The following is a 25565-nucleotide window of genomic DNA, read 5'->3' as shown; positions in this document are numbered from 1 at the left end:
AGAGGGGCTTCACACAGTCCTCCCAAGCTCCGTTTTCGCCGTCAGAGGCACAGTGGGCCGATCCTTCTCTGTTTCCAGGACAGCCCCAAGGGCCAGATTTAAGTACCCCGTGGGCAGGATCCAGCCCGCGGGCCTTAGAAGATCTTTACAGGATCACAAGCATGTATTGTTTTGTGCCTTAGAAGACCTTTACAGGATCACAAGCATGTATTGTTTTAAATTCTTCCTGCTTACATTCCATCAGTCATGTATAATTGTCTGGACATCGATGTCTTCTCTCACGCACATCCTCTTACAATTCCTCCGGAAAATAGCCCTCCACCTGATGATTGTTAATATTTCAACCTCCTCATCACGTAAACTCCTCAGATGTTCCCCTACTATTGTGTCTCTAATTGTCCCCATCTGTATTCTCCTTGTTGACTTTAAGCTTACTTATGCGCAAGAAATGCACGCAAACCTGTACCGAGATACCGTAGGGGAAGACGATGTAGCAAGCTGCTAAACTTCTCCCAATTGCAGAATTTCAAGCAAAGTATTATAGCCTTTGGCCCTTTCTGCGTGTGCTGAAAATTTCCTCTCCTTTTTTTTTGGTGGTTTTTAAATAGTGACGCTTATCTTCAGGCATGAAACTACGTAAGCATTTACTTACTTTTCTGGAGCATGAGCCGTACAGGGTAAGGGCTTATCTCCTGGGTCAACCCAAGATTGTGTGGGTTGGACCGTACATGGTATTAAGGAGATGGTGTATTCTCCGGAATAATCTTTCCTGAAAGCAGAGATAAAGTACCGCCGTTAGTGCATTGAACTGCAAGCGTTTCCCCAATTGTGGATATTTTTTCAAAAGGCAAGTGGGTTTTTTTTTTCCCTTGAAGAGGTTTCGCTTCTTATCCAAGAAGCTTCTTCGGATTCTGACTGAATGGTGAGGAACTTCAGTCAGAACTGAAGAAGCCTCTTGGATGAGAAGCGAAACCTCTTCAAGGAAAAACAAAGAAAGTCCAGTTGCCTTTTGAAAAAGCACCTTTGGGACAACCACAACTCGGATGACTGAGAATCTCCATAGACATTGATGAGCCGAGGTGGCGCAGTGGTTAGAGTGCTGTACTGCAGCTACTTCAGCTGACTGCTAGTTCAGCAGATCAGCGGATCAAATCTCACCGGCTCAAGGTTGACTCAGCCTTCCATCCTTCCGAGGTGGGCAAAATGAGGACCCAGATTGTTGGGGGCAATATGCTATTTAGTATACTGTCTTTGGTGTAAGCCGCCCAGAGTCCTCGGAGAGTGGGCAGCATAGAAATATGACGAATAAATTTAGTTCCTTGTGGTTAGTTGATCACGAGATGTGTGGAAGATGAACCAAAAAAAAAAAACACCACAACACACAGACAGAAAGTAGGCTTATGAATTAAAGACGGAGATATAGATAGTCCTTCACTTATAATACAGTTCATTTAGTGACCGTTCGAAGTTACAACGGCACTGCAAAGAGTGACTTTATGAGCCTTTTTCACACTTACGATCAATGCAGCCTCCCTAGAATTACATGATGCGCTTGATAATTTATTCTTGCGCTTCCTGCTCCCACCTCCGCCCATCTTTTTAATTTCATATTATTATGTTAATTCTTTAAAAATAATATTTTAAATTTAATGTAATATTATTTGAATTATTATTATAAAGCAATGTTTATTGCTTTACTGTAGGTAGTCCGCGATTTACGACCACAATTGAGCCCGAAATTTCTGTTGTTAAGTGAGACATTTGTTAAATAAATAAATAAATAACTTTATTGTCATTGTACGTATATACACAGTATACCCATACAACGAAATTCACTTAACACCCAAAGACCAGGTCCAACACACATAACAATCCCCAAACACACAAGTGAATGTGACCTCCTTTTACGACTTTTCTTGCCGGAGTTGTTAAGTGAATCGCTGCAGTTGTTAACATGAGTAACACAGTTGTTAAGTGAATCTGGCTTCCCCCATTGACTTAGCTTGTCAGAAGGTTGCAAAAGTTGATCACGTGACCCTGGGACACGGCAAACCGTCATAAATATGAGTCAGAATGCCAAGCATCTGACTTTTGATCATTATGACCATGGAGAGGCCACAACGGTCTTAAGTATGAAAAACAGTGATAAGTCACATTTTTCACTGCTGTTGTAACTTCCAACAGTCACTAAGTGAACTGTCGTAAGTCGAGGACTACCTGTATCTAAAGCTACCAGCATCATGGATCCCACCAACTGCCCTAATTCCATAACTGTCCACTCTGTCTCAGCAATAAGAGGGAGTTTAAGTCTTGCGTCTTCTTTGAAGAGACTGGTCCATGCAGTGATTCATTTAACAACTGTGGCAAGAAAGGACATAAAATGGGGCAAAATTCACTGAACGAATATTTGACTTAGCAACAGAGGTTTGGGGCTCAATTATGGTCGTATGTCAAGGACTCTATCTATCTATCTACCTATCTATCTATCTATCTTCTATCTGCCTGTCCATCCATCCATCCACTCATCCATCCATCTTTCTATCCACCCACCCACCCATCTTTCCATCCATCCATCTCTCCATCTTTCCATCCATCCATCTTTCCATCTCTCCATCTTTCCATCCACCCATCCATCCATCCAGTCTCCTTGGACCATGATAGCAACTTTGGTAGCAACTTCAAAACCAATGCATCTCAAAAGTTCTCCTTCATACCTGCTGTAGGAGCTGGTTGCTCTCCAGAGTTGATAAGGAGAGTCAAAGGTCTGTCCACTCCACAAGAGCTGTAGGTCAAATTCCATCCCTCCCAGGTGGTCAGGGGTCATGATAAAAGACTTGGCGTTTGGCAGAGTGTGGTGTTCCATCACAAAATGCCCTGTGCGGACGGGAATAAGCAGATTCACTACCATAATATTTCTTCTTTTTTTTTTAATTTATAAACTTTATTAAAACAGATATAAAACACATAAAACACATATGACAAAAACATAAAAATACATTATACAATAAACAATTATAAGTAATCAATCATTTGAAGCATTTGTTTCGTAATGGTCTTTCAAGTAATACAGTTAATTGCTGTACAGGGAATACAGGGAAAAAAGGCAATAAGAAACTATTAAGTTAAGATGTAAGAGAATAAGCATAACCATAATATTTCTTTGTGGGGGAAGAGCAAATGGCGTTGAAGAAGGGGAGGGAGAGCTGCCACTAAGGCAACAATCAGATAAAAGTGGCCTGAGCCCTGGCCAAGAAATTAAGTTTCTTGTTTTGGGGAGAAGGGCAGCTATACAAATTTGAGAAATAAATAGATAAAATTCATCTGAGTAAATGTCTTAGGCAAGCCCTCTATAGTTCACACAAAGGGAGGGAGGCAGGAAGCACATTCAGACTTGCAAAATTATGTTACTAAAGGTTTACAATTAAACTAACACCGACCAACAATGGCATTGGTTTCTTAATCTGCCTTCCAGGCCTGATAGTGCAGAGAATCTCCATTCCCTCCCCACTCCAGGGGAAGGTTACTGCAAAATCCCCATTTCCTCCCAATCAGCTGGGACTCGGGAGGCAGAGAATAGATGGGGACAGGGCCAGTCAGAGTCGGTGTTTACTGGTTCTCCAAACTACTCAAAATTTCCGCTACCGGTTCTCCAGAACTGGTCAGAACCTGCTGAAACCCACCTCTGCTTGGTTAGTTGCAGAATGCAAGAATGACTCACCTCTGAACTTGGCGTGAGTTTTGAACTCAATGACCAGCCGACCATCATCTCGGATGTAAATCCTGATTATCTGCAGTTTGGCCGAAAGGACGCTGTCCGTCTGTATACCTGAAGGAGAGAGAGAGAGAGAGAGAGAGAGTGCCAACAGTCTGGGCTTCCTCAACGAAGTATCAATCAATGTGGATAAGTCATCACATCGCCCCGTTCCCTCGGTTGGAGTCCACTTCCAGTAGGAGGCAACCAAAGAAGTTCTCAAGAAGCCACTTGGCCAAGCTGAGGGAAACTTAGCATCTCAGGGGTGCTACAGTTCACCCTTTCACCCCGTGTCATGGAAAAAATAAAACTAACCCCCTACCTGTTCTCCAGAGAATGGTGTCATAGAAGAAGGAAAACTCCATCTCCGTGTGATGCTCCAGAGAGGCCCAGCCTCTGGGTGCGGTTACGTAAACGTAGGAGACGTAAAGTGGGACATGGACTGTCAAGAACGATTGAGCAGAATCCCGAACCTGTCATCACAGAAGGAAAAAGTACTGTACGATGTTTACATACCATCTGGCCTTTTTGTATAACAGAGGGACTAATCTGGTCATGCCCCTCCATCCAGCCCATAAGGGCCCCTGCTTTAAAATTTAGGCTTTACTATCTCTAGCCTTCAATTCCATAATTTGCTTTTAAATCTTGGACACGGAGATGCCTTGGACACAGAGATGGATGACGTATAAATAATAATAACAATAGCAATAACATAAAATGATAAGAAAGAAAAAAAGAAAGAGGAGAGAGAGAGAGAGAGAGAGAGAGAGAGAGAGAAAGAAAGAAAGAAAAGAGAAAGAAAAGAGAAAGAAAGAAAGAAAGAAAAGAGAAAGAAAGAAAGAAAGAAGGGAGGAGAGAGGGAAGGAAGGAAAGAAAGGGGGAGGGAGGGGGGAGGACAGAAGGAAGAAAGGAAGGAAAGAAAGAAAGAGAGAGAGAGAAAGGAAGGGAGGGAGGGAGGAAGGAAGGAAAGAAAGAAAGAAAGAAAAAAGAAAGAAAGAAAGAAAGAAAGGAGGGAGGAGGGAGGAGAGAGGAGAGAGGGAGGGAAGGAAAGTAAGAAAGGGGGAGGGAGGGGGAGGACAGAAGGAAGGAAGAAAGGAAGGAAAGAGAGAAAGAGAGAAAGAGAGAAAGGAAGGGAGGGAGGGAGGAAGGAAGGAAGGAAAGAAAGGGGAGGGAGGGGGAGGACAGAAGGAAGGAAGAAAGGAAGGAAGGAAAGAAAGAGAGAGAGAGAGAAAGGGAGGGAGGGAGGGAGGAAGGAAGGAAGGAAGGAAGGAAAGAAAGAAAGAAAGAAAGAAAGAAAGAAAGAAAGAAGAAAGAAAGAAAGAAAGAAAGAAGAAAGAAAGGAGGGAGGAGAGAGGGAGGGAAGGAAGGAAAGAAAGAAAGAAAGAAAGGGGAGGGTGGGGGAGGACAGAAGGAAGGAAGAAAGGAAAGAAAGAAAGAAAGAGAGAGAGAGAAAGGAAGGAAGGAAGGAAGGCAGACAGACTTTATTTTTTTTCTCATTCACACAATCGCCAAACTATTTCTTTCCCTGTTCAGGAGAGGGAAATTTAGAAGCAATAAAAGAAGATGAAAATCTTATCGTTTTACTTAATTGCTGATTAATAATAAGTATGCATGACCAGGCCCTCTTATCTTTCCCTGGTAGCAGATGATAATGATTATGATCATAATTAGGGCGCTGCGTAAAGAGGTTTTTTCAGAGCTATTAATATTTCAGGGAAATCTGGGTCCTTCATCCCCTGAATAACACAGAAGCCTTTTTCTGCATTCTGCTAAAATTGGAGCCATGCTTGGGGGCTGCACACATATATCCCAGATCTCCGTACTTTCCGTCGGGCACTGAAGACCTTCCTGTTTCACCAAGCCGGGCTGGCATAAATTTTCAAATTGTCTAAATTTTACACTGATGATCTTAACTGATGAGCCAAATTGGTTTAATTATTTTAAATTGTTTTTATTTCACATTATATGTATGTTATTCTGACTGTTCACCGCCCTGAGTCCTTCGGGAGAAGGGCGGTATAAAAATTAAATAAATAATAATAATAATAATATAGTACTAGCACTTAGACTTATATACTGCTTCACAGTGCTTTCCAGCCCTCTCTGAGCAGTTTACAGAGTCAGTTTATTGCCCCCAACAATCTGGGTCCTCATTTTACCGACCTTGGAAGGATGGAAGGCTGGGTCAACCTTGAGCCGGTCGGGATCGAACTGCTGGCGGTCGGCAGAGTCAGCCTGCAACACTGCATTCTAACCCCTGTGCCACCACAGCTCTTACCCCTGAATGCCCCCCTGAACAGAAAGGGAGGTCAACCTCCATTCAATTAAGGCCAGATTCTTCACACACAGGGCAGCCTCTGATCATGCACAGACTTCTAATGGGTGAACCAGACAGTGGAGTCAGGGAAGGCCTGGTGCAGATGGACTTCGAGATGACGGCCATCCTTTGGCCACTTCCTCCCCTGTTTTATTTATTTAGTTATAAAATTTCATGGCTGCCCGTCTTACCATAAGGTAACTCCTGGCCTGCTTACAGAAATTTTAAAAAAACAACCATCTACATTAAAACCTGGATAAATTAAAACCAGAAATTAAAATCAAGGACATGTGAGGAGGGCGGGAGCGCAGTGAGGGGGAGATGGCATCTGTTCATTGGTGGGATCCTTCCGGTTTAACAACCGATTCGGTGATCGTGTGCTTTGCGCAAGTGCGCAGTTCAACAACAAATCACCTTCCGCGTTAGTGCTAGGGAATTAAAACAGCTGAGGCATGGCAATCCGCTCTGCCCCGCTAATCAGCTGCGAAGATAAATGTAAGTGAAGTGCAGGGATGGGCTGGTGGGCAGAGCTGATCGTCGGAGCTACCTATTCGCCCGAACCGGTAGAATCCCACCCCTGGATCTGTTATTACTCAATCAGCCACCTCCATTGCGCTGTTCCCCCACTGGGGTGGACTGATGGAGCTAGGTCTTTAAGCCCGTAGGAAAAGAGAGGAGGGTTGGGGCCGACCTCATAATGTGCAGGTGGGGGCCAAGATGTTCCAGAGGGAAGAAGCAACAGCAGAGAAGGTTCTCTTCCTGGACCCCGCCAACCAGAATCGTCAGGTTGATGGGGCCCGTAGTATGCCTCCTCTGACAGCACGGGTGGGAATGGGTCAATCCCAGTGGGGTGGGACGGTCCCTCAAATAACCTGGACCGGGGCCATGAAGGGTTTTCAAGGCGATCACCAATGCCTTTAGCTGTGGTTTTAGCAGGGGTGTCAAACTCAAGGCCTGCGGGGTGCTTAGATCTGGCCCGTGGGGCCGCCCTGGAAACAGCGAAGGACCGGCCCACAGTGCCTCTGCCAGCGAAAATGGAGCTTGGGAGGGCTGCATGTGGCCCTCCCAGATTCCGTTTTCAGCTGCGGCGGCCTCCTGCAGCTCCGTTTTCACTGGCAGAGGGTTGCAGGAGGCTGTCGCAGCTGAAAACGGAGCTCGGGAGCCCATTTTCATTGGCAGAGCACTCAGACCACCGCAGGCGCCCCTGACACGAGTGATGTCGAGCTGGCCACGTCCACCTTGGCCACGTCAACCCCAGCCCCCCAAGGTCAAACACAACCCTGATGCAGCCCTCAATGAAATTGAGTTTGACACCCCTGCTCTTACGCATTTAGGAGAATCCATGGTCTTTAATCCCTTGATTAGAGTTGGGATGATGGAGGTGATGGAGCTCTATTCCCTAGAGAAAGGGTAGTCAATGAGCGATTTCTAAATTTTGTGCAATTCCCTCCCTGGATGGCAATCTCGACCTGCCTTTGCCATTATTAAAGAGGGCATCTCCAGCTGTAGGGAGTATAGAGCAGGGGTTCTCAACTCCCAACTCCGTCGCACGTTAGGAACCGGGCCACATAAGCCACGGACAAGTGAACAAAGTTCCATTTGCCTGTGTGAAACCATCTCTCCCCACCCCTTCTGCCACCTGCAGCGCCTGCCAGTCTGTGGAGCCAGAAAGGTATAGAGGAATTGCTTTGAAAGAGAGGGAAGATTCATTGCGAAGGCCATGATCAGATAAGGCTTGAGTCCAGACAGCTCCACCCTTCCAAAATGACATGAAGATGAACGAGAAAGGAAGGGAATTACAATCAGACTTGCAAGATTCCGTTACTAGGGCTGTTCTAGTTAAAGTAGCTTTAGGTCTACATGGTGTCTGTTTCTTGGTCTGATCTGATTTCTAAGGCTCCAATGAAGTTTTTCAGGGACAGCAATGGCTTCATGGACAGGAATGGGATAATTTTACTGTTTGCAAAGTTGCTTCTGTTTCTAATATGCTAGAGTTATAGAATATATAGAATAACAGAGTTGAAAGGGGCCTTGGAAATCTTCTAGTTGAACCCCCTGCTTAGGCATTTCAGACAATCTCTTCTTAACAACTTCCAGTGTTGGAGCATTCACAACTTTTGGAGGTAAGTTGTTCCACTGATTAATTGTTCTAACTGTTAGCAAATTTCTCCTTAGTTCTAGGTTGCTTCTCTCCTTGATTAGTTTCCACCCATTGCTTCTTGTCCTGCCCTCAGGTGCTTTGGAGAACAGTTTGACTCCCTCCTCTTTGTGGCAGCCCCTGAGATATTGGAACACTGCTATCATGTCACCCCTAGTCCTTACTTTCATTAAAGTAGACCTACCCAATTCCAGCGACCGTCCTTTATATGTTTTAACCTCCAGTCACGTTCTATGATACTTCAGGTGAATTTACAATAGGAACCAACATGCCAGTGTCATTTCTGTGTATCCCGTATAAAAAGCATTACCTGGAAGTCTGCAGTGACGGATCCTCCACAGACATCAATTAACTCTGTCATGTCATAGTATGCGTCAAATGTCCAAATGCAGCTCTTCAGGTTCAAGTGTTTGTAGAACTGGATAGTCTTTGGTTCTCTCACGCTGGGATCAAACTGGTACGGCCGGTCATATCCAGGGCCCAGAACGATATTATTGTACGTCACTTCATCTAGAAATCCAGCTTCTGGGTTGGAAGTAAAGAAATGCAGAGCAAAATTTCAATAATACTTTAGCTACGCTGAACCTAGAATTCCTGGGATATATAACAGAACTTGGAGGTTCTCTAGTCCAACCTTCAGCTCAAGCAGGAAACCCTATACCAGCGATCTCCAACCTTGGCAACTTTATGACTTGTGGACTTCAACTCCCAAAATTCCTCAGCCAGTGCATGCTGGATGAGGAATTCTGGGACTTGAAGTCCACAGGTCGTAAGGTTGCCAAGGTTGGAGACCCCTGCCCTATACCATTCCTGACAAATGGTTATCCAACATCCTCTTTAAAACTTCCAGTGTTGGAGCATTCACAACTTCTGGAGGCAAGTTGTTCCACTGATTCATTGTCCTCACTGTCAAGAAATTTCTCCTTAGTTCTACATTGATTTTCTCCTTGATTAGTTTCCATCCATTGCTTCTTGTCCTGCCTTCACATGCTTTGGAGAATAGGTTGACTCCCTTTTCACTGTGGTAACCCTTAGATATTGGAACACTTCTATCATGTCACCCCTAGTCCTTCTTTTCACTAGACATACATATGTTTTAACCTCCAGTACCCTAATCATGGGGACGCAGTGGCTCAGCAGCTAAGACGCTGAGCTTGTCGATCGAAAGGTTGGCAGGTCAGCGGTTCAAATCCCTAGTGCCGCATAACGGGGTGAGGTCCTGTTACTTGTCCCAGCTTCTGCCAACCTAGCAGTTTGAAAGCACGTAAAAAAAGCAAGTAGAAAAATAGAGACCACCTTTGGTGGGAAAGTAACAGCGTTCCGTGTACCTTTGGCGTTTAGTCATGCCGGCCACATGACCACGGAGACGTCTTCGGACAGCGCTGGCTCTTCGGCTTTGAAACGGAGATGAGCACCGCCCCCTAGAGTCGAGAACGACTAGCACATATGTGCGAGGGGAACCTTTACCTTTTATCCTAATTGTCTTTGTTGCTCTTCTCTGCACTCTTTCTAGAGTCTCAACATCTTTTTTATTATGGTGACCAAAATTGGATGCAATATTCCAAGCGTGGTCTTACTAAGGCATTATATAAAGTGATGGTAACAGCAAAGTAACAAAATATTGAGGATTTTGACAGCTCTGTGACAAATAAACAAGCGAGCAGCAGCTGTTTCCAGACCCAGATCTAAACTGATCATTGGACACACAGAATATTAGAGCATCTAATTTTACAGAACGTTGCAGCTGTTGATTGACTAACTGCTATTTCTCTTTTATTGCTCTTGGTGTATTATTACCAAGCTCCAAGTAATTAGATAGGCTATCTTACAGTCATTTAACAATGACAGGTGGGACAAGGAAGAACACTGCAGGGTTTTTAAAATAAAAATAAAAATGCACTCAAATGTACCAGTTTCTTCTGCAAGACCAGGATTATACACTGTTTTGAAGACGAACGTCTTACCCGAGATGCCTTTAAGATCTTGGATGCTGACTATATTGGAACAGACGTGTTGGTGCCTATAAATGGATTCTGACAATAGGAAATGCAAGTTGTGCAGAGGTCTGGTGGAAATCAGGGGGAGCATCCCATCCTGGTGTGGAATTTGCACCGAGATGTGGATTCTGGAACAACACAGGAAGGCAGAAATGTGACGGTTATGCTGGATAAGGTCCACACACTGAAAGAATATTGAGGTTACAATAGTGGCCAAAATTGTGGCAACCTTTTGGGAAAAGTGTATTTTCTAAAACTAGCTAATAACGCCACTTTTGGGGGGCAGTAGTACCATAAAATTATATATCAATGGAAAGGTAATAAAGAATGTAATGCAATAACTTTTATGAAGGATTTGCTATTAGAATAGCAGTTACAATATAAAGAAGAAAATTGAAACATGTAGAAAAAAATGAGATATAAAAAAATTATCCCCATGTCAGGTAATACTTAGTTGGGTAACCTTTAGCATGAATTATGGCCTTACAACGTCTTCCCATGGAGTGGACCAAGCCTTTTAGTTCTGCTGCTGTTATCATGTGAAAGCAAGATGGAATGATGGCTTTGATTAACTGGGTTTTATTGCTGGGTCGCTTCTGACTAACAAGTTTCTTTAGTCGGCTCCATAGATTTTCAATTAGGTTAAAGTCTGGGCTGTTCCCAGGCCATTCCAGCAGTGGAATATGAAACTCTCCCCTCCCAAATAAAGTGGAGTTATTAGCCATCAAACCTCAAAAATACACTTTTCCCACAAGGTTTGCACAATTTTGGCCACTCCTGTAGACATATTAAACTCTAATCAATGGTGCTATTCAACAGGTAACTTTTATTTATTTATTATTTATTAATTTTATTTCTATACCGCCCTTCTCCCGAAGGACTCAGGGCGGTGTACAGCCTAATTAAAAACACAAAGACAGACAGTATTTAAAATTGATTAAAATTATTAAATAGTAGGCCTAATTTATAAAACCCCAAATTTAAAACCCCAATTTAAAACCAATTAAAATCATTATATTGATAGCCCAGCCTGGCGGAATAACATGGTTTTGAGGGCACAGCGAAATACACGGAGATCAGAGATTTTGCGAATTTCTGGGGGGAGTTCATTCCAAAGGCTGGGTGTCACCAGCCGACGTAATTTGGCTGATGGCACCCTGAGGAGACCCTCTCTGTGGGAGCGGACTGGCCGGTGGGAGGCTACTGGTGGCAGAAGATGGTCTCGAAGGTACCCAGGTCCAATGCCATGGAGCGCTTTAAAGGTGGTAACCAACACCTTGAATTGCACCTGGAAGACCACTGGGAGCCAGTGCAGCTCGCGCAGGAGGGGTGTTATGTGGGCGCAACGAGTTGCGTCCATAACCACCCGCACAGCTGCATTCTGGACCAGCTGGACCCTCCGGGTGCTTTTCAAGGGGAGCCCCATGTAGAGAGCATTGCAGTAGTCCAGTCGGGAGGTGAACTTTTGAAGTGGGCTTTCTTGTTTTTTTTTTTTCCTTGAAGACGTTTCGCTTCTCATCCAAGAGGCTTCTTCAGTTCTGGCTGAATGGTGCGGGATGGAATGATTTATATCCTTTGCAGTCATTAGCACTCTGAAGTTTGGTAGTTAGCTGCAATTGAGGCCACTTAACAGAGTGCAAATGGGTCTGGGGTCTTCTAGGTATTGCTAAAAGGAGTGTGTTATATACAGGAGATAGGTGGTGTTGTATATAGGTAGTCCTCAACTTACGACCACAAGTGAGCCCCAAATTTATGTTGCTAAGTGAGAAATTTGTTAAGTGTGTTTTGCCCCATTTTTCTTCACGTAATATTTGTTAAGTGAATCGCTGCAGTTGTTAACTTAGTAACACAGTTGTTCAATGAATTTGGTTTCCTCCATTGACTTTGCTTGTCAGAAGGTCGCAAAAGGGGATCGTAGGACCCCAGGACACTGCAACCGTCATAAATATGAGTTGGTTGCCAAGCATCCGAATATAAATCACGTGACCCTGGGGATGCTGAAACAGTCATAAAGTGAAAAATGGTCGTCAGTCACTTTTTTCGGTCCCGTTGTAACTTCGAATGGTCACTAAGCAAACTGTTGTAAGCTGTAATAGGTGATCATGGACAACCAACAGGCTGACTGAGAATCCCAAAGAACTAAGGCAGTGACGGCTAACCTTTTCGGCACTGAGTGCCAAAACTGGAGCGTGCATGCATAATAGAATAGAATAGAATAGAATAGAGTAGGGTAGGGTAGGGTAGGGTAGGTAGGGTGGGGAAGGGTAGGGTAGAGTAGGGTAGGGTTGGTAGGGTAGGGTAGGGTTGGGTTGGATAGGGTAGGGTAGGGTAGAGTAGAATAGGTTAGGGTAGGGTAGGGTAGGGTAGGGTAGAGTAGAAAAGGGTAGGGTAGGGTAGGGTAGGGTAGAGTAGAATAGGGTAGGGTAGGGTAGGGTAGAGTAGAATAGGGTAGGGTAGGGTAGGGTAGGGTAGAGTAGAGTAGAGTAGAGTAGAGTAGAGTAGAGTAGAGTAGAGTAGAGTAGAGTAGAGTAGAATAGAATAGAATAGAATAGAATAGAATAGAATAGAATAGAATAGAATAGAATAGAACAGAACAGAACAGAATATCTGAGTTGGAAGGGACCTTGGAGGTCATCTAGTCCAACCCCCTGCTTAGGCAGGAAACCCTACACCACTTCAGACAAATGGTTATCCAACATCTTCCTAAAAACTTCCAGTGTTGGGGCATTCACAACTTCTGGAGGCAAGTTGTTCCACTGATGAATTGTTCTAACTGTCAGGAAATTTCTCCTTAGTTCCAAGTTGCTTCTCTCCTTGATTAGTTTCCACCCGTTGTTTCTTGTCCTGCCCTCTGTGGGCACGAGCACCATTGCCAGCTGCTCTTCCAGGTCCTTTCGCGCGTATGTGCGCCAGACAGCTGGTCCAGTGTGCATGTGCACCAGCAAACTGCTTTCTTCCGGGTTCCAGCGGCCGCATGAGAGAAGCTGGCCTGTGCGCTGGACCAGCTTTCCGCTGCGCACACGCACGATGGAACCTGGAGAAGCAGCTGGCAACAGCACACATGCCCACAGAGAGGGCTCTTCTGGCACACGAACAAAAGGCAACTGAATTTAAGAGTGAACTGAATCTGTTTCATCCCCATTCAAATCATTGCAGATTGTGTTTTCCTCCTTTACACAATTTGGAACAACACATACATTCTTCAAGATGCCGGTAAAAGAAACCCCATATTTAGATAAATATTTCCTCTGCATTTTTCCCCCTATAAAATGAGAGAGAACTGGAGAAGAAGGGAGACCTGAGGAAATTTTTAATACAGCAAACTTAAGGAAGGGAAGATTGAAAATAATATCTAGAGGGATTTTCGATTTGCCGTTTTATGATCCTTGGAAAAAAAAAAATCTGACAGGTTAAGTGTGTTTAATGTAACACATTAATCAAATCTTTTTTTTTTCCTCTGACATTTGTTTCAACATTTTATCACCTCAGATATTCTGCTTTCCCTCTCTTTTTTTTCTCCCTTAGCTAAAACGATTTAAGCAGCATCGTTCCATTATTGGACTGATTGGTTAATGCTAAGAAGAAGAAAAAAGAGGAAACAATTGGAAACGGATAACATATTTCTTATTTTGATCTTTCCTGCATTAATATATTTGCAAAAAAAAAAAAAATGTAGAAGTGTCACTTCTGTAATAAATAGTAATTTGTTATTGGTTCAGTGTCTTTCCCCATAATTGTCTACAATACAAAGTCGGGGTTTATTCCTGACTAACGAAAGTTATAAACACAGGTAGTTCTTGACTTAGAATCATTAGTTTAGTAACCATTTGAAGTTACAATGGCACTGAAACAATAGACTTACAACCAGTCTTTGCGCTTACAACTCAGTGGTGAGTTTCAACATTTTTTACTATCGGTTCTGTGGGTGTGGCTTGGTGGGCCTGGCATGGCTTGGTGGGCATGGCAGGGGAAGGATACTGCAAAATCCCCATTTCCTCCCCATCAGCTGGGACTTGGGAGGCAGAGAATGGATGGGGGTGGGGCCAGTCAGAGTTTTTACTACCGGTTCTCTGAACTACTCAAAATTTCCGCTACCGGTTCTCCAGAACTGGTCAGAACCTGCTGAAACCCACCTCTGTTACAACTGTTGGCCTACACCTTTAATTGCCTTGCTTAGCCACCAAGATTCTAGCCCCAATTGTGGTTCTAAATTGAGAATTATCTGTAAGGAAGGCCTGTGTAAACTTTTATCAAAACAAGGACCTCTGATTCTCATAACTTATATCATAACAGCTCCCACCTATAAATCAAAGTTTGTTCTTGGCTTGTGATCCTGGCTTGTTAGAGAGATATCTAAGTAAGGAACTTGGTCTGAATAAAATGTTAAAGGATCTACAAATAGCCCCATGAGTCTGCTACTACCGTGTTTCCCCGAAAATACGACCTAACCTGAAAGTACATCCTGGCTTGATTTTTACATGTGTGTTGTGGCTCCGATCACCGAGCCTGTGTTATCAGCAGGAGAGGACTCCGGGAGTGAAGGAGAGGAATTGGCAAGGCTTCCTTCTCCAGGACCCTCCTCTCTGGCAATGCCTCTGGTGTCCTCCGAAGGCCAAGAGATAGGCCCGGGGCCAAGCACTTCCATGCAGCCGCAGATGGACAGTAATGATGATGATGATGATGATGAGTCTTGGCTGGACCCTCGACAGCGTCACAGAGATAAGCGCGCGCAGCAGAGGAAGAGGCGTGCCAGGGATTAGACTGAGTCACCGGACCACACCCCACAAGGTATAAAAGGGGGTGTGGTGGCCATTCAAGCTCTGTGACGAGCAAAAACTGATATTGAACAAACCTCTCTGCATTGCTGGACTTTTTGATATTCTCTTATCTCTTGTGTGTTGGCTTTGAAAAACACTCCCTTCGTAAGTAAAAGACTCTTGGCAGCCAGCCACTGGGTTGCTGCCAATTCTGCTCTTAGAGAAACCTTTGTCGGCTGGTTTATTTCACTATTGACTGTCTGTGGGGGTGCGTGTGTGAGACGGGGACAGAACAATGTGTGCCCAATATAAGCCCTACCCCCAAAGTAAGCCCTAATGAAGACTCCGCCCACTCCAGGTTGCACGGGTAAAAATTAAGCTAGGATGGGGAGGGGGTGTGTGGAGCTGCAGTACTACTTACCTTCGGACAGTTGCAACCAGGCCTTGCACACCCCAACTCCTGCCTTGCCGCCCCATTTCTTCTGCAGCTGACAAGGCTTTCCTGAAGGTCTCTGCAGCCGGCTGCAGAGGCCTTCAGGAAAACCTTGCCGGCCGCAAAAGTTCCTGAAGGCCGCTGACAGCGAAAAGGAGGCCGGGGGTGACGCCCACAAGTGAAGTGAGTCAGTGGATGACATCCCCCCCCTGAAAATAAGACCTGTTGTGGCTCCGTTATCTGAGCCTGTGTCATCGGCAGGAGAGGACTCCGAGAGTGAAGGAGAGGAGTTGGCAAGGCCTCCCTCTCTAGGACCCTCCTCTCTGGCAATGCCTTCGGTGTCCGCCGAAGGGCAAGAGATAGGGCCGGGGCCAAGCATGTCCACGCAGCCACAGATGAACAGTGATGAGGGTAATGAGTCTTGGCTGGATCCACGCCAGAGTCGCAGAGATAAGCGCGCGCAACAGAAGAAAAGGCATGTCCGAGATTAGGCTGAGTCACTGGACCACACCCCACAGGCTATAAAAGGGAGCATGGTGGCCAGTCAAACCTTGTGATGAACAAAGCTGAAAGCTTCCACACCATTCTGCATTGCCGGACTTTTGGCTATAGACTTTGCTGGATTATCTCTGACTTGATTGACTCCGTAATTATTGAGCTGTTTCTTTTGATGTATCAGAAGTGGGGAGAAGTTATCTCTCCTCTTTGTAAATAATAAACTCTTGGCAGGCAGCCACTAGGTTGTTGCCAAGTTCCGTTATCATAAGGAAAAGGATTTTGCCGGCTGATTTGATCTTTAACTCTTGAACGTCTGTTGGTGTGTGTGCGTGTGGTTGGGGACAGAACAAGACCTGGTGCCTTTTTTGGTGGGAAAAATATAAGACAGGGTCTTATTTTCAGGGAAACATGGTATCGAACAAATAATTAAGTTATGCAGGATAACGGAGCTAACCAACCCTTTATCCCTGAAAAGCCAGATTTTACGAGAATAGTAGCTCTGTGTTTCTTGCTTTTTACCTGTTAGGATGTTCCTTATGTTTTACATCCAGGTATTTCAAAGTGGCAATGAAAGATTGAGCCTGGAACCCCCGGGCTGTGCCAGCCACCACAGGGGTATGGCAGATGGCGCTGTCGGTCCCAATGGTGACTATATTACTCCGTAGGGGAGTGCCCACGTGGCCGACTTTATCCACGGCTTTGGTCACGCACCGTACGTGGAATCTCCGGCTGAAGTAAATGCTGTCCAGCACCTGAGAGGAAGAGGAGGAAGAAAAGAGAGAGGGGGGAAAGGAAGATGGAGGATGCTGAATCCTGACTAGGTGGCACAGTGGCTAAGACACTGAGCTTGTCGATCAGAAAGGTCGGCAGTTCGGCGGTTCAAATCCCTAATACAGGTCTCCTGCGTGAGCAGGGGGTTGGACTAGATGACCTCCAAGGTCCCTTCCAACTCTGTTACTGTGATTACTGTGAATGGGTATGAGCCAGACAATAGCCCTCAGGAATCTTTCCTGTTATGATTATCGTACATTGTCTTTTTGTTTGCTGACATTAAATGAATCACAGCCTTACCACCTTTTTTTGGGGGGGGGGGGCGAGGTCATTAAGTGAATCACCGCAGTCATTCAGCAAACCCAGCTTTCCCCCATTGACTTTACTTGTCAGAAGCCAGCTGGGAAGTTCATAAATGGTGAGGTCACTTTGGGATGTTGCATAATATCTGCCTGACACTCCTTATTATTATTTTCCCACAACCACAATCCTGTGAGGTGGGTTGGATTGAGAAAGCGTGACTGGCCTAAAGTCACCCAGCTGCCTTTCATGTCTAAGGGAGACTAGAACTCACAGTCTCCTGAAGATTGGCCCAAAGATCAAGGAGAGAAGCAACTTAGAACTAAGGAGAAATTTCCTGACAGTGAGAACAATCAACCAGTAGAACCACTTGCCTCCAGAAGTTGTGAATGCTCCAACATTGGAAGTTTTTTATTTTTATTATTATTATTATTATTAATTTAATTTGTATCCCGCCCTGCTCCCAGAAGGGACTCAGGGCGGTGAACAGCCAAAATTAAAATACATACAATACAAAAGTTAAGATAATTAAAAGAGATTAAATCAATTGGCCTCCCAATTTAAAACCCCAAGTCTATAAAACTTAAAAATCCCATTAAAAACCATTTAGGCTAGGCCGGCTTGCTGGAATAAATAAGTCTTCAGGGCCTTACGGAAGGTCCGGAGGTCCGGGATCAGTCGTATTCCGTGAGGAAGCTCATTCCAGAGGGTGGGTGCCCCCACAGAGAAAGCTCTCCCCCCTGGGGGCCGCCAGCCGACATTGCTTGACCGATGGCACCCTGAGGAGGCCTTCTCTGTGAGAGCGTATTGGCCGGTGGGAGGTTATCGGTAGCAGCAGGCGGTCTTGTAGGTACCCTGGCCCTAAGACATGGAGCACTTTAAAGGTGAGAACCAACACCTTAAAGCGCACCCGGAAGACCACCGGGAGCCAATGCAGCTCGCGCAGGAGAGGTGTTACATGGGAGCGCCACGTCGCTCCCATAATCACCCGCGCGGCCGCATTCTGGACCAGTTGGAGCCTCCAGGTGCTCCTCAAGGGGAGCCTTAAAGTTTTAAAGAAGATGTTGGATAACCACTTGTCTGAAGTGGTGTAGGGTTTCCTGCCTAAGCAGGGGGTTGGACTAGAAGACCTCCAAGGTCCCTTCCAGTTCTATTCTATTCTATTCTATTCTATTCTATTCTGTTCTGTTCTGTTCTGTTCTGTTCTGTTCTGTTCTGTTCTGTTCTGTTCTGTTTCTACATAGAGCAAGTCAGTTAATATGATAGACTAGAAGGAGTTGCTGTTTTTGTTTTTTTTAGATCACTCTGTAATTGGACATTGGCAATTTGAAAGGGGCATGAAAGCAGAACCTGCCCAGGACAGGTTACAAAATAAAATTGGAAAACAACAGAAAAAAAAGGGAAGTGGCAAAATAGATGCACAGGAAGGAAGTGGCATTGGCAAAACTGACAAAGAATTTGCAATTATTTCAATGATGTGCCCTTGGGATTACTGATTAGAAAGAGAATGGATTGTTTCTCACCGGAGAAGGCATGCAGAATTTCATTCATTTCTTGATGTTTAGCTACTTCTAATTCACCGTATAACTCCTAATTTATTTGGTGGCATTTAAACTTGCAGAATGTCATCGTAACCTGTATTCAAAAGTGAACCAACCAAATTCAAGCCCCCTTATCAGGGGTGAGCTGCTGGAGGTTCACAGGGGTTCGGGAGAACCTCTAGCTAAGATTTTGTGCAGTTCTGAGAACCCCCAAATCACACTCCTGGCTGGCCCCGCCCATCCTGCCCCGCCTTCCCAGGAATCCCTATGCGGCCCGTTTTGGATGCAGGTAAATGCAGGACGTGTGTGGAGGCTCGGAGAGGGTGAAAAAAGGGCCAACTGGAAGTTTGGGAAGGCCTTCCAGAGGGCCTTCGGAGCCTGGGGAGGCCGTTTTCGCCTTTCCAGAGGCTTGAGGAAAGCTTCCGGAGCCCGGGGAGGGCAAAAACGCCACCCCCACCATGGTGCAGGAAACCAACTAGGCCACACCCACCATGGCCACACCCACTCAGCAACTGGGCAGAGAACCCCTTGCTAAAATTTTTGAAGCCCACCCCTGCCCCTTATCCTTCTGATGATATTGATTTTAATTGATATGTTTTAAATTATGGGCCAAATTCTATTTAATTAGTTTTAAATAATTATTTTAACTTTTGTACAAATGTTTTTATTTTGGCTGTTCACCGCCCTGAGTCCGAAAGGAGAAGGGTGGTATACAAATTTAATAAATAAAATAAAAAATAAAAAATAAATAAATAAATAAATAAATAAATAAATAAATAAATAAATAAATGATAAGTGCTCAGCACAATTCTCTATACCAGGAATGTCAAACTCAATTTTATTGAGGGCCGCATCAGGATTGTGTTTGACCTCGGGGGGCCAAGTGGGCGAGGCAGGGGTGGGCATGGGCAGGATGGGTGTGGCCTGCTCGACATCCTGAGCCCTCTGCCAGCAAAAACAGAGCCTGTGCATGGCTCGTCTGGGCTCCGTTTTCGGCTACAACGTCCTCCTGCAGCCCTCCCGAGCTCCCTTTTCACTGGCAGAGGGCTGCAGGAGGCCGTCACAGCTGAAAACGGAGCCCGGGAGGGCCGCACACAGCCCTCCCAAGCTCTGTTTTTACTGGCAGAGGCACCATGAGGCAGTCCTTCACTGTTTCCGGGGCAGCCCCGGGGGCCAGATTAAGCACTCCGCGGGCCAGATCTTACCACAGGCCTTGAGTTTGACACCCCTGCTCTATACCTACCATGTGATTGACACTGGTGAAGGGGGTATTGTCCGTAATGGTTTCAAAAGGGGATCTGGCTCCGTTTCCATCGGTGGGGGTAGCCACTTCCCAGCTGAACTGTATGGAGGACTGGTTGATCCCAGCCTCACCGCATCGCTCCTTCATCACCGAGTACTTGGGGAAGTGAGAATCGCAAGGGGTAACACAGACCAAGGGGTAGCCTGGAGATGGCGACTTCTTAGCTCCCGTTGTGGTTTCTTCTTCAACGTGGTCGTACTCCGACAGCGTAACCACCTGCAGGGACAACGAAGGCAGAGCAACAAAGATGATTAGGGGCCTGGAGGCTAAAACACATAAAGAACAGTTGCAGGAACTGGGTATGTCTAGTTTAATGAAAAGAAGGACTAGGGGAGACATGCTAGCAGTCTTCCAATATCTCAGGGGCTGCCACAAAGAAGAGGGAGTCAAGCTATTCTCCAAAGCACCTGAGGGCAGGACAAGAAGCAACGGGTGGAAACTAATAAAGGAGAGAAGCAACCTAGAACTAAGGAGACATTTCCTCACAGTGAGAACAATCAGTCAGTGGAACAACTTGCCTCCAGACGTTGTAGGTGCTCCAACACTGGAAATTTTAAGAAGAGATTGGACAACCATTTGTCTGAAATGGTGTAGGGCAGTGATGATTAACCTTTTTGGTGCCGAGTGCCCAAAGCGCGCGAGCATACGCGCAAATGCATATTCGCATGCCTGAACCCCCAAGATGCAATGTGAGCAGCCCCCCCACCTGTGCATGCGCCCTGCCCTCCCACACCCCGTTTTGGCTTCCAAGTTGGTGCAGAAGGCTTTCCAGGCCTAAAACAGGGTGCAGGGGGGCCCCCGTGCTTTGTTTTGGGCCTGGAAAACCTCCTGCACCAACCTGCACCCCCCCATGCATGCGCCCCACCCCACTGTGCATGCACACCTGCATCCCGTAATTTACATCCCCAATCATGCCCCTGTTTCCCCCCTCCCTCCAGGGTGTGTCATCAATCACATTCGCCAATGGGGCAATTTCACGGGTTGTAGAGATCACTCGCCTCCAGCCGCTGTAAGTACCCCTAGGATACAGCCTTGAGAAAGATAAGTGTGGAATGTGCATCTGTGATTGGCTGCTGTGCCATTTCATCAGTTTCCTATCCCCCCCCTTCCCTATAGCAACTCAAGAGCAGGGCCAGGGATGTTTTGCGAGTTAGCAGAAGTGCAGTAAGGTGGGGACTACCTGTGGTGTTTTGATACCTCCGTGGTGGGTGCATCGAAATGTGGAAATGGACACAGACTTTCCACAGAATAGTAATTCCCACAGTTCAATTCCCACATTTTAGCTTGGGTCAATACGGGCAGTACAAATAGAGAGCAGTGACTCTCAACCTTAAGTCCATACTTCTTAAAGTTGTCAAGGCTGTGAAAGACTAGTACGGGGCCTTGAGAGATGCCACCATTTTAGAAGATGTGAAGGATTATAATTCTCAGCCTTCCACCCCACCGCTGTCTGGCACTTCAGGAGAATTATGGTTCAATAATATCTGAACGCCACCTGTCCTCACTCCTGATTTAAGGTTTTAGAGGTGAATTCAGATCATTCTAAATTAACGTTGTGTAAAACAAATGGAATTAAACAACCTAACGCCAAGGACCAAGGCCTAGTTACCAGCCCATTGCCTGTATACCAGGGGTGTTTTACTTACAGAGATTTTTTTCTTGATTTACAGAGCAAAAATTATGACAAATCCTTACAAACTGCTGGATGAAACCCTATTTATCATCTGCATGCACAGGCCGGTCTTTATTTATTTAATTTGGTGCCTTTAAATCAATCCTGGTGACGGCTTGGATGAGTCCCTGCAGTTTTCATGGCAAGATTTTTCAGAAGTGCCATTGCTTCCTTCCCAGGCTGAAGAGAGGGACTGGCTCAAAATCACCCAGCTGGGTTTCATGGCTAAGGCAGAGCTAGAACTCACGGTCTCCTGGTGATTGGCTCAGAGTCACCCAGCCGGCTTTCATGCCTAAAGCAGGATTAGAGGATTAGGGTTCACCGTCTCTTTTAGATTAGTCCAAAGTCAACAAGGTTGTTTCACGCCTAATGCTAGAACTCACAGGCACCTTGTTTCTAGTCTGCTGCCATGACCATTATATCACATATCTATGACAGATTTGGGTCACTCCATAAAAAAAGCACCTTAGAATCAACTCTTAGCTCATAATTCGAGTTAATGTTTCTTACTATAGGAGGAGCTGGTAAAATGAGGCTTCCGGCTGCTTCTTGGTCCAAAATGGTCACAATTGTGGTGGTGAGGTCCCCCAAAACAGCTTCAATGGGATCATCTGGACCCAAGACCAGAGAAAAGGATTCGTGCCACTCCCGGTCTTCATTGGACATGATCTCCACTTTAAAGAAAACGTGATCCACACCTGCAGGAAAGAACATAAATGTAAGCAAGTTACCGTTCGACAGGACTTTAAATGCACCCATGGGGAATCATTCTATCTATCTATCTATCTATCTATCTATCTATCTATCTATCTATCCATCCATCCATCCATCCATCCATCCATCATCCATCCAATCTATCTATCCATCTATTCTCTATCCATCCATCCAATCTATCTATCCATCTATCTATCCATCTATCATCCATCCATCCAATCTATCTATTCTCTATCCATCCATCCATCGAATCTATCTATCTATCCATCTATCATCCATCCATCCATCCATCCATCCATCCATCCATCGAATCTATTTATCCATCTATTCTCTATCCATCCATCGAATCTATCTATCCGTCTATCTATCCATCTATCATCCATCCATCCATCCAATCTATCTATTCTCTATCCATCCATCCATCCAATCTATCTATCTATCTATCCATCTATCTATCCATCTTCATCCATCCATCCATCCATCCATCCATCCATCCATCCAATCTATCTATCTTTCTTTCTATCTTTCAAATTTATATGGCTGTCCACTCACTCTCAGTGTCTCTGGGCAGTTTCCAAAAATAAAATAAAATAAAAACCCAGTATACAACAATGAAAACAATAATCCCTCACCCCATCCCTCTGGCAAAAGCAATCAGTCAAAGAAGCCACTTGATGGGCTCCATCCCACTCAGGGTTCCCTTTGCCATGGTTCCTTGGCAAAACCTGGGGCTTTGCGAAAGAGTGTCAAAGTGGGGGCCGGTCTAATATCGGGGGAGGGAGGGAGCCACCATGGAGAAGGCCCGTCTTCTGGGTCTCACCAAATATACCTCCTTAGAAGAGGGAACCTGAAATATTCCCTGCCTCCCTGCTCTGGTGGGTTGGGTGGATGCAACCAGGGAAAGATGCTGCTTCAGATAAGCTGGTCAGAAAACCATATAACAGAATAACAGAGTTGGAAGGACGTTGGAGATCTTATAGTCTGATCGCCAGTACAAGCAGGAAATCCTATACCATTCCAGACAAATGCAAATGCTTGTCCAACATCTTCTTAAAAACTTCCAATGTTGGAGCATTCACAACTTCTGGAGGCAAGTTGTTCCACTGGTTAATTATTCTGACTGTCAGGAAATTTCTCCTTAGTTCTAAGTTGCTTCTCTCCTTGATTAGTTTTCATCCATTGCTTCTCATCCTGCCTTCAGGTGCTTTGGAGAATAGCTTGACTCCCTCTTCTTTGTGGTAGCCTCTCAAATATTGGCACACTGCTGTCATGTCTCCCCTAGTCCTTTTTTTCATTCTAGATATTCCCAATTTCTGCAACCGTTCTTCATATATTTTAACCTCCAGTCCCCTAATCACCTTTGTTGCTCTTCTCTGCACTCTTTCTAGAGTCTCAACATCTTTTTTACATCGTGGCGACCAAAACTGGATGCAGTATTTCAAGTGTGGTCTTAGCAAGGCATTATAAAGTGGTATTAACACTTCACGTGATTTTGATTCTATCCCTCTATTAACGCAGCCATGTACGGCTTTAAAGGTGACAACCAGCATCTTGAATTGGACCCAGAAGCAAATTGGCAGCCAGTTCAGCTCCCGCAAGAGAGGTAACACATGTGCACACCTGGGCAAGCACAAAACCATGTGGACTGCAGCATTCTGCACCAACTGGAGCCTCTGAATATTTTTCAAGGGCAGCCCCATGTACAGTGCATTGCAATAGTCAAGACAGGAGGTAATTAGGGTTAAGGCTGTTCCCACTAAAACATTCCTCCTTAAACTTGGCATTATCCCGATGAATTCTAGGGATTCAAGATCCCAGAGTCCCAATACATCTGGAGATGCTTGGTTGGGGAAGACTCCACTAACCCCTTGTGATAAAAGCAAACACAGTTTTATTATTATATTATTATATTATATATTTCTATACTGCCTTTCTCCCTATACCGGACTCAAGGCGGTGTACAGTCAAGAAAAATATAGACACACAAACATCATAAAATTGCTAATTAAAATTATTACTTAGTTTGGTCAATTAAATAAAACCCAGAATTAGATAACATTTTAAAAAATCATTCACATGTTCGTATGTTTAGCCCCGCCTGTTGGAACATCAGAGTTTTGAGGGCATGGCGGAAAGCACGGAGATCAGGGATATTCCGTATCTCCGGGGGCAGTTCATTCCAAAGGGTTGGAGCCCTCACAGAGAAGGCCCTCCCCCTGGGAGTCGCCAGTCGACATAATTTGACTGACGGTACCCTGAGGAGACCCTCCCTGTGAGAACGAACTGGTCGGTGGGAGGCTATTGGTGGCAAAAGACGGTCTCGTAGGTACCCAGGTCCTAAGCCATGGAGCGCTTTAAAGGTGATAACTAACACCTTGAATCGCACCCGGAAGACCACCGGGATCCAGTGCAGCTTGCGTAGGAGAGGTGTTACATGGGCACAACGAGCTGCGCCCATAATCACCCGCGCGGCTACGTTCTGGACCAGTTGGAGCCTCCGGGTGCTTTTCAAGGGGAGCCCCATGTAGAGAGCATTACAGTAGTCCATACGGGAGGTAACTAGGGCATGAGTGACTGTGCGCACTCATCATTTATCCCCACATCATCATTTCTCCTTTTTTTAATATACCACGCAACCTGACTGACTGCCTGGCAGGTTTACTAACTGATGCCATTAAAGGATTAATGGTGCCTGTCCGACTTTAATAAAAACCCACGATCCAAATATACTGCTGGTGTTCCTGCTTTGCAGGCATGATTTTTTTTGGGGGGGGGGTTCTTCCTCGTGAGAGCAGAGTCGCTGATCTTGCTGGATTTTGGGTAGGACCTACCAGGATTGTGATGGACAGCTAGTTCAGAAAAAGAGATAGCAAAACTTGCTCCCTGGAAAAAAAAAAACATAGGAGAACAGAAGTTGTAGGTAGCCGGAAAGCTGGAAGGAGAGGAACCGTGGAGGAAGTGAACCAAGGAACTAAGAAACAGGTAATGAGGGGCCTGCATGGATAAATGATGAGCTGGAGAGCAGATATCCTTTCTATCAATTGCTGTAGGGGTGGGATTCAGCCGGTTCGGACCAGTTCGGGCGAACCAGATGCTAATTTTATACCTGGTTCGCCGAACCGGTAGTTGAAAGGACTGGCTGGCTCTGCCCACCCTGCCCCACCCCTCCCAGGAGTCTCCACGCGGCCTGTTCTGGATGCCAAGTAAGTGCAGGGCCCACTTGGAGGCTCTGGGAGGATGAAAAACGGGCCTACCGGAAGTCCGGAAACAGGCCCGTTTCTGGCCTCCAGAGGGCCTCCGGAGCCCAGGGGAGGCCGGTTTTGGCCTTCCAGAGGCTCAAGGAAAGCCTCCAG

The 25565-nt window shown here is 45.5% G+C and overlaps 1 protein-coding gene across 1 annotated transcript in view; it reads right to left on the bottom strand.

Moving 5' to 3' along the window:
• FRAS1 (Fraser extracellular matrix complex subunit 1) overlaps nucleotides 1–25565 on the bottom strand; it is a 447420-nt gene that overhangs the window by 16221 nt on the left and 405634 nt on the right. Inside the window, exons 61-69 of the mRNA XM_060687010.2 lie at nucleotides 22009–22196; nucleotides 19767–20042; nucleotides 16431–16663; nucleotides 10191–10351; nucleotides 8537–8751; nucleotides 4074–4224; nucleotides 3719–3826; nucleotides 2715–2874; nucleotides 653–769 (exon numbers count right to left, since the gene is read on the bottom strand). Coding sequence (XP_060542993.2) covers nucleotides 653–769; nucleotides 2715–2874; nucleotides 3719–3826; nucleotides 4074–4224; nucleotides 8537–8751; nucleotides 10191–10351; nucleotides 16431–16663; nucleotides 19767–20042; nucleotides 22009–22196 — 1609 coding nt within the window. The remainder of the gene's footprint in view (nucleotides 1–652; nucleotides 770–2714; nucleotides 2875–3718; nucleotides 3827–4073; nucleotides 4225–8536; nucleotides 8752–10190; nucleotides 10352–16430; nucleotides 16664–19766; nucleotides 20043–22008; nucleotides 22197–25565) is intronic.

Source organism: Pantherophis guttatus, chromosome 8 (genome assembly GCF_059756535.1).
Source record: "Pantherophis guttatus breed Tessera chromosome 8, ASM5975653v1, whole genome shotgun sequence".
Taxonomy (NCBI): domain Eukaryota; kingdom Metazoa; phylum Chordata; class Lepidosauria; order Squamata; family Colubridae; genus Pantherophis; species Pantherophis guttatus.
Note: the sequence above shows the minus strand (reverse complement) of the source record. Positions and strands in the feature narration are given on the sequence as shown.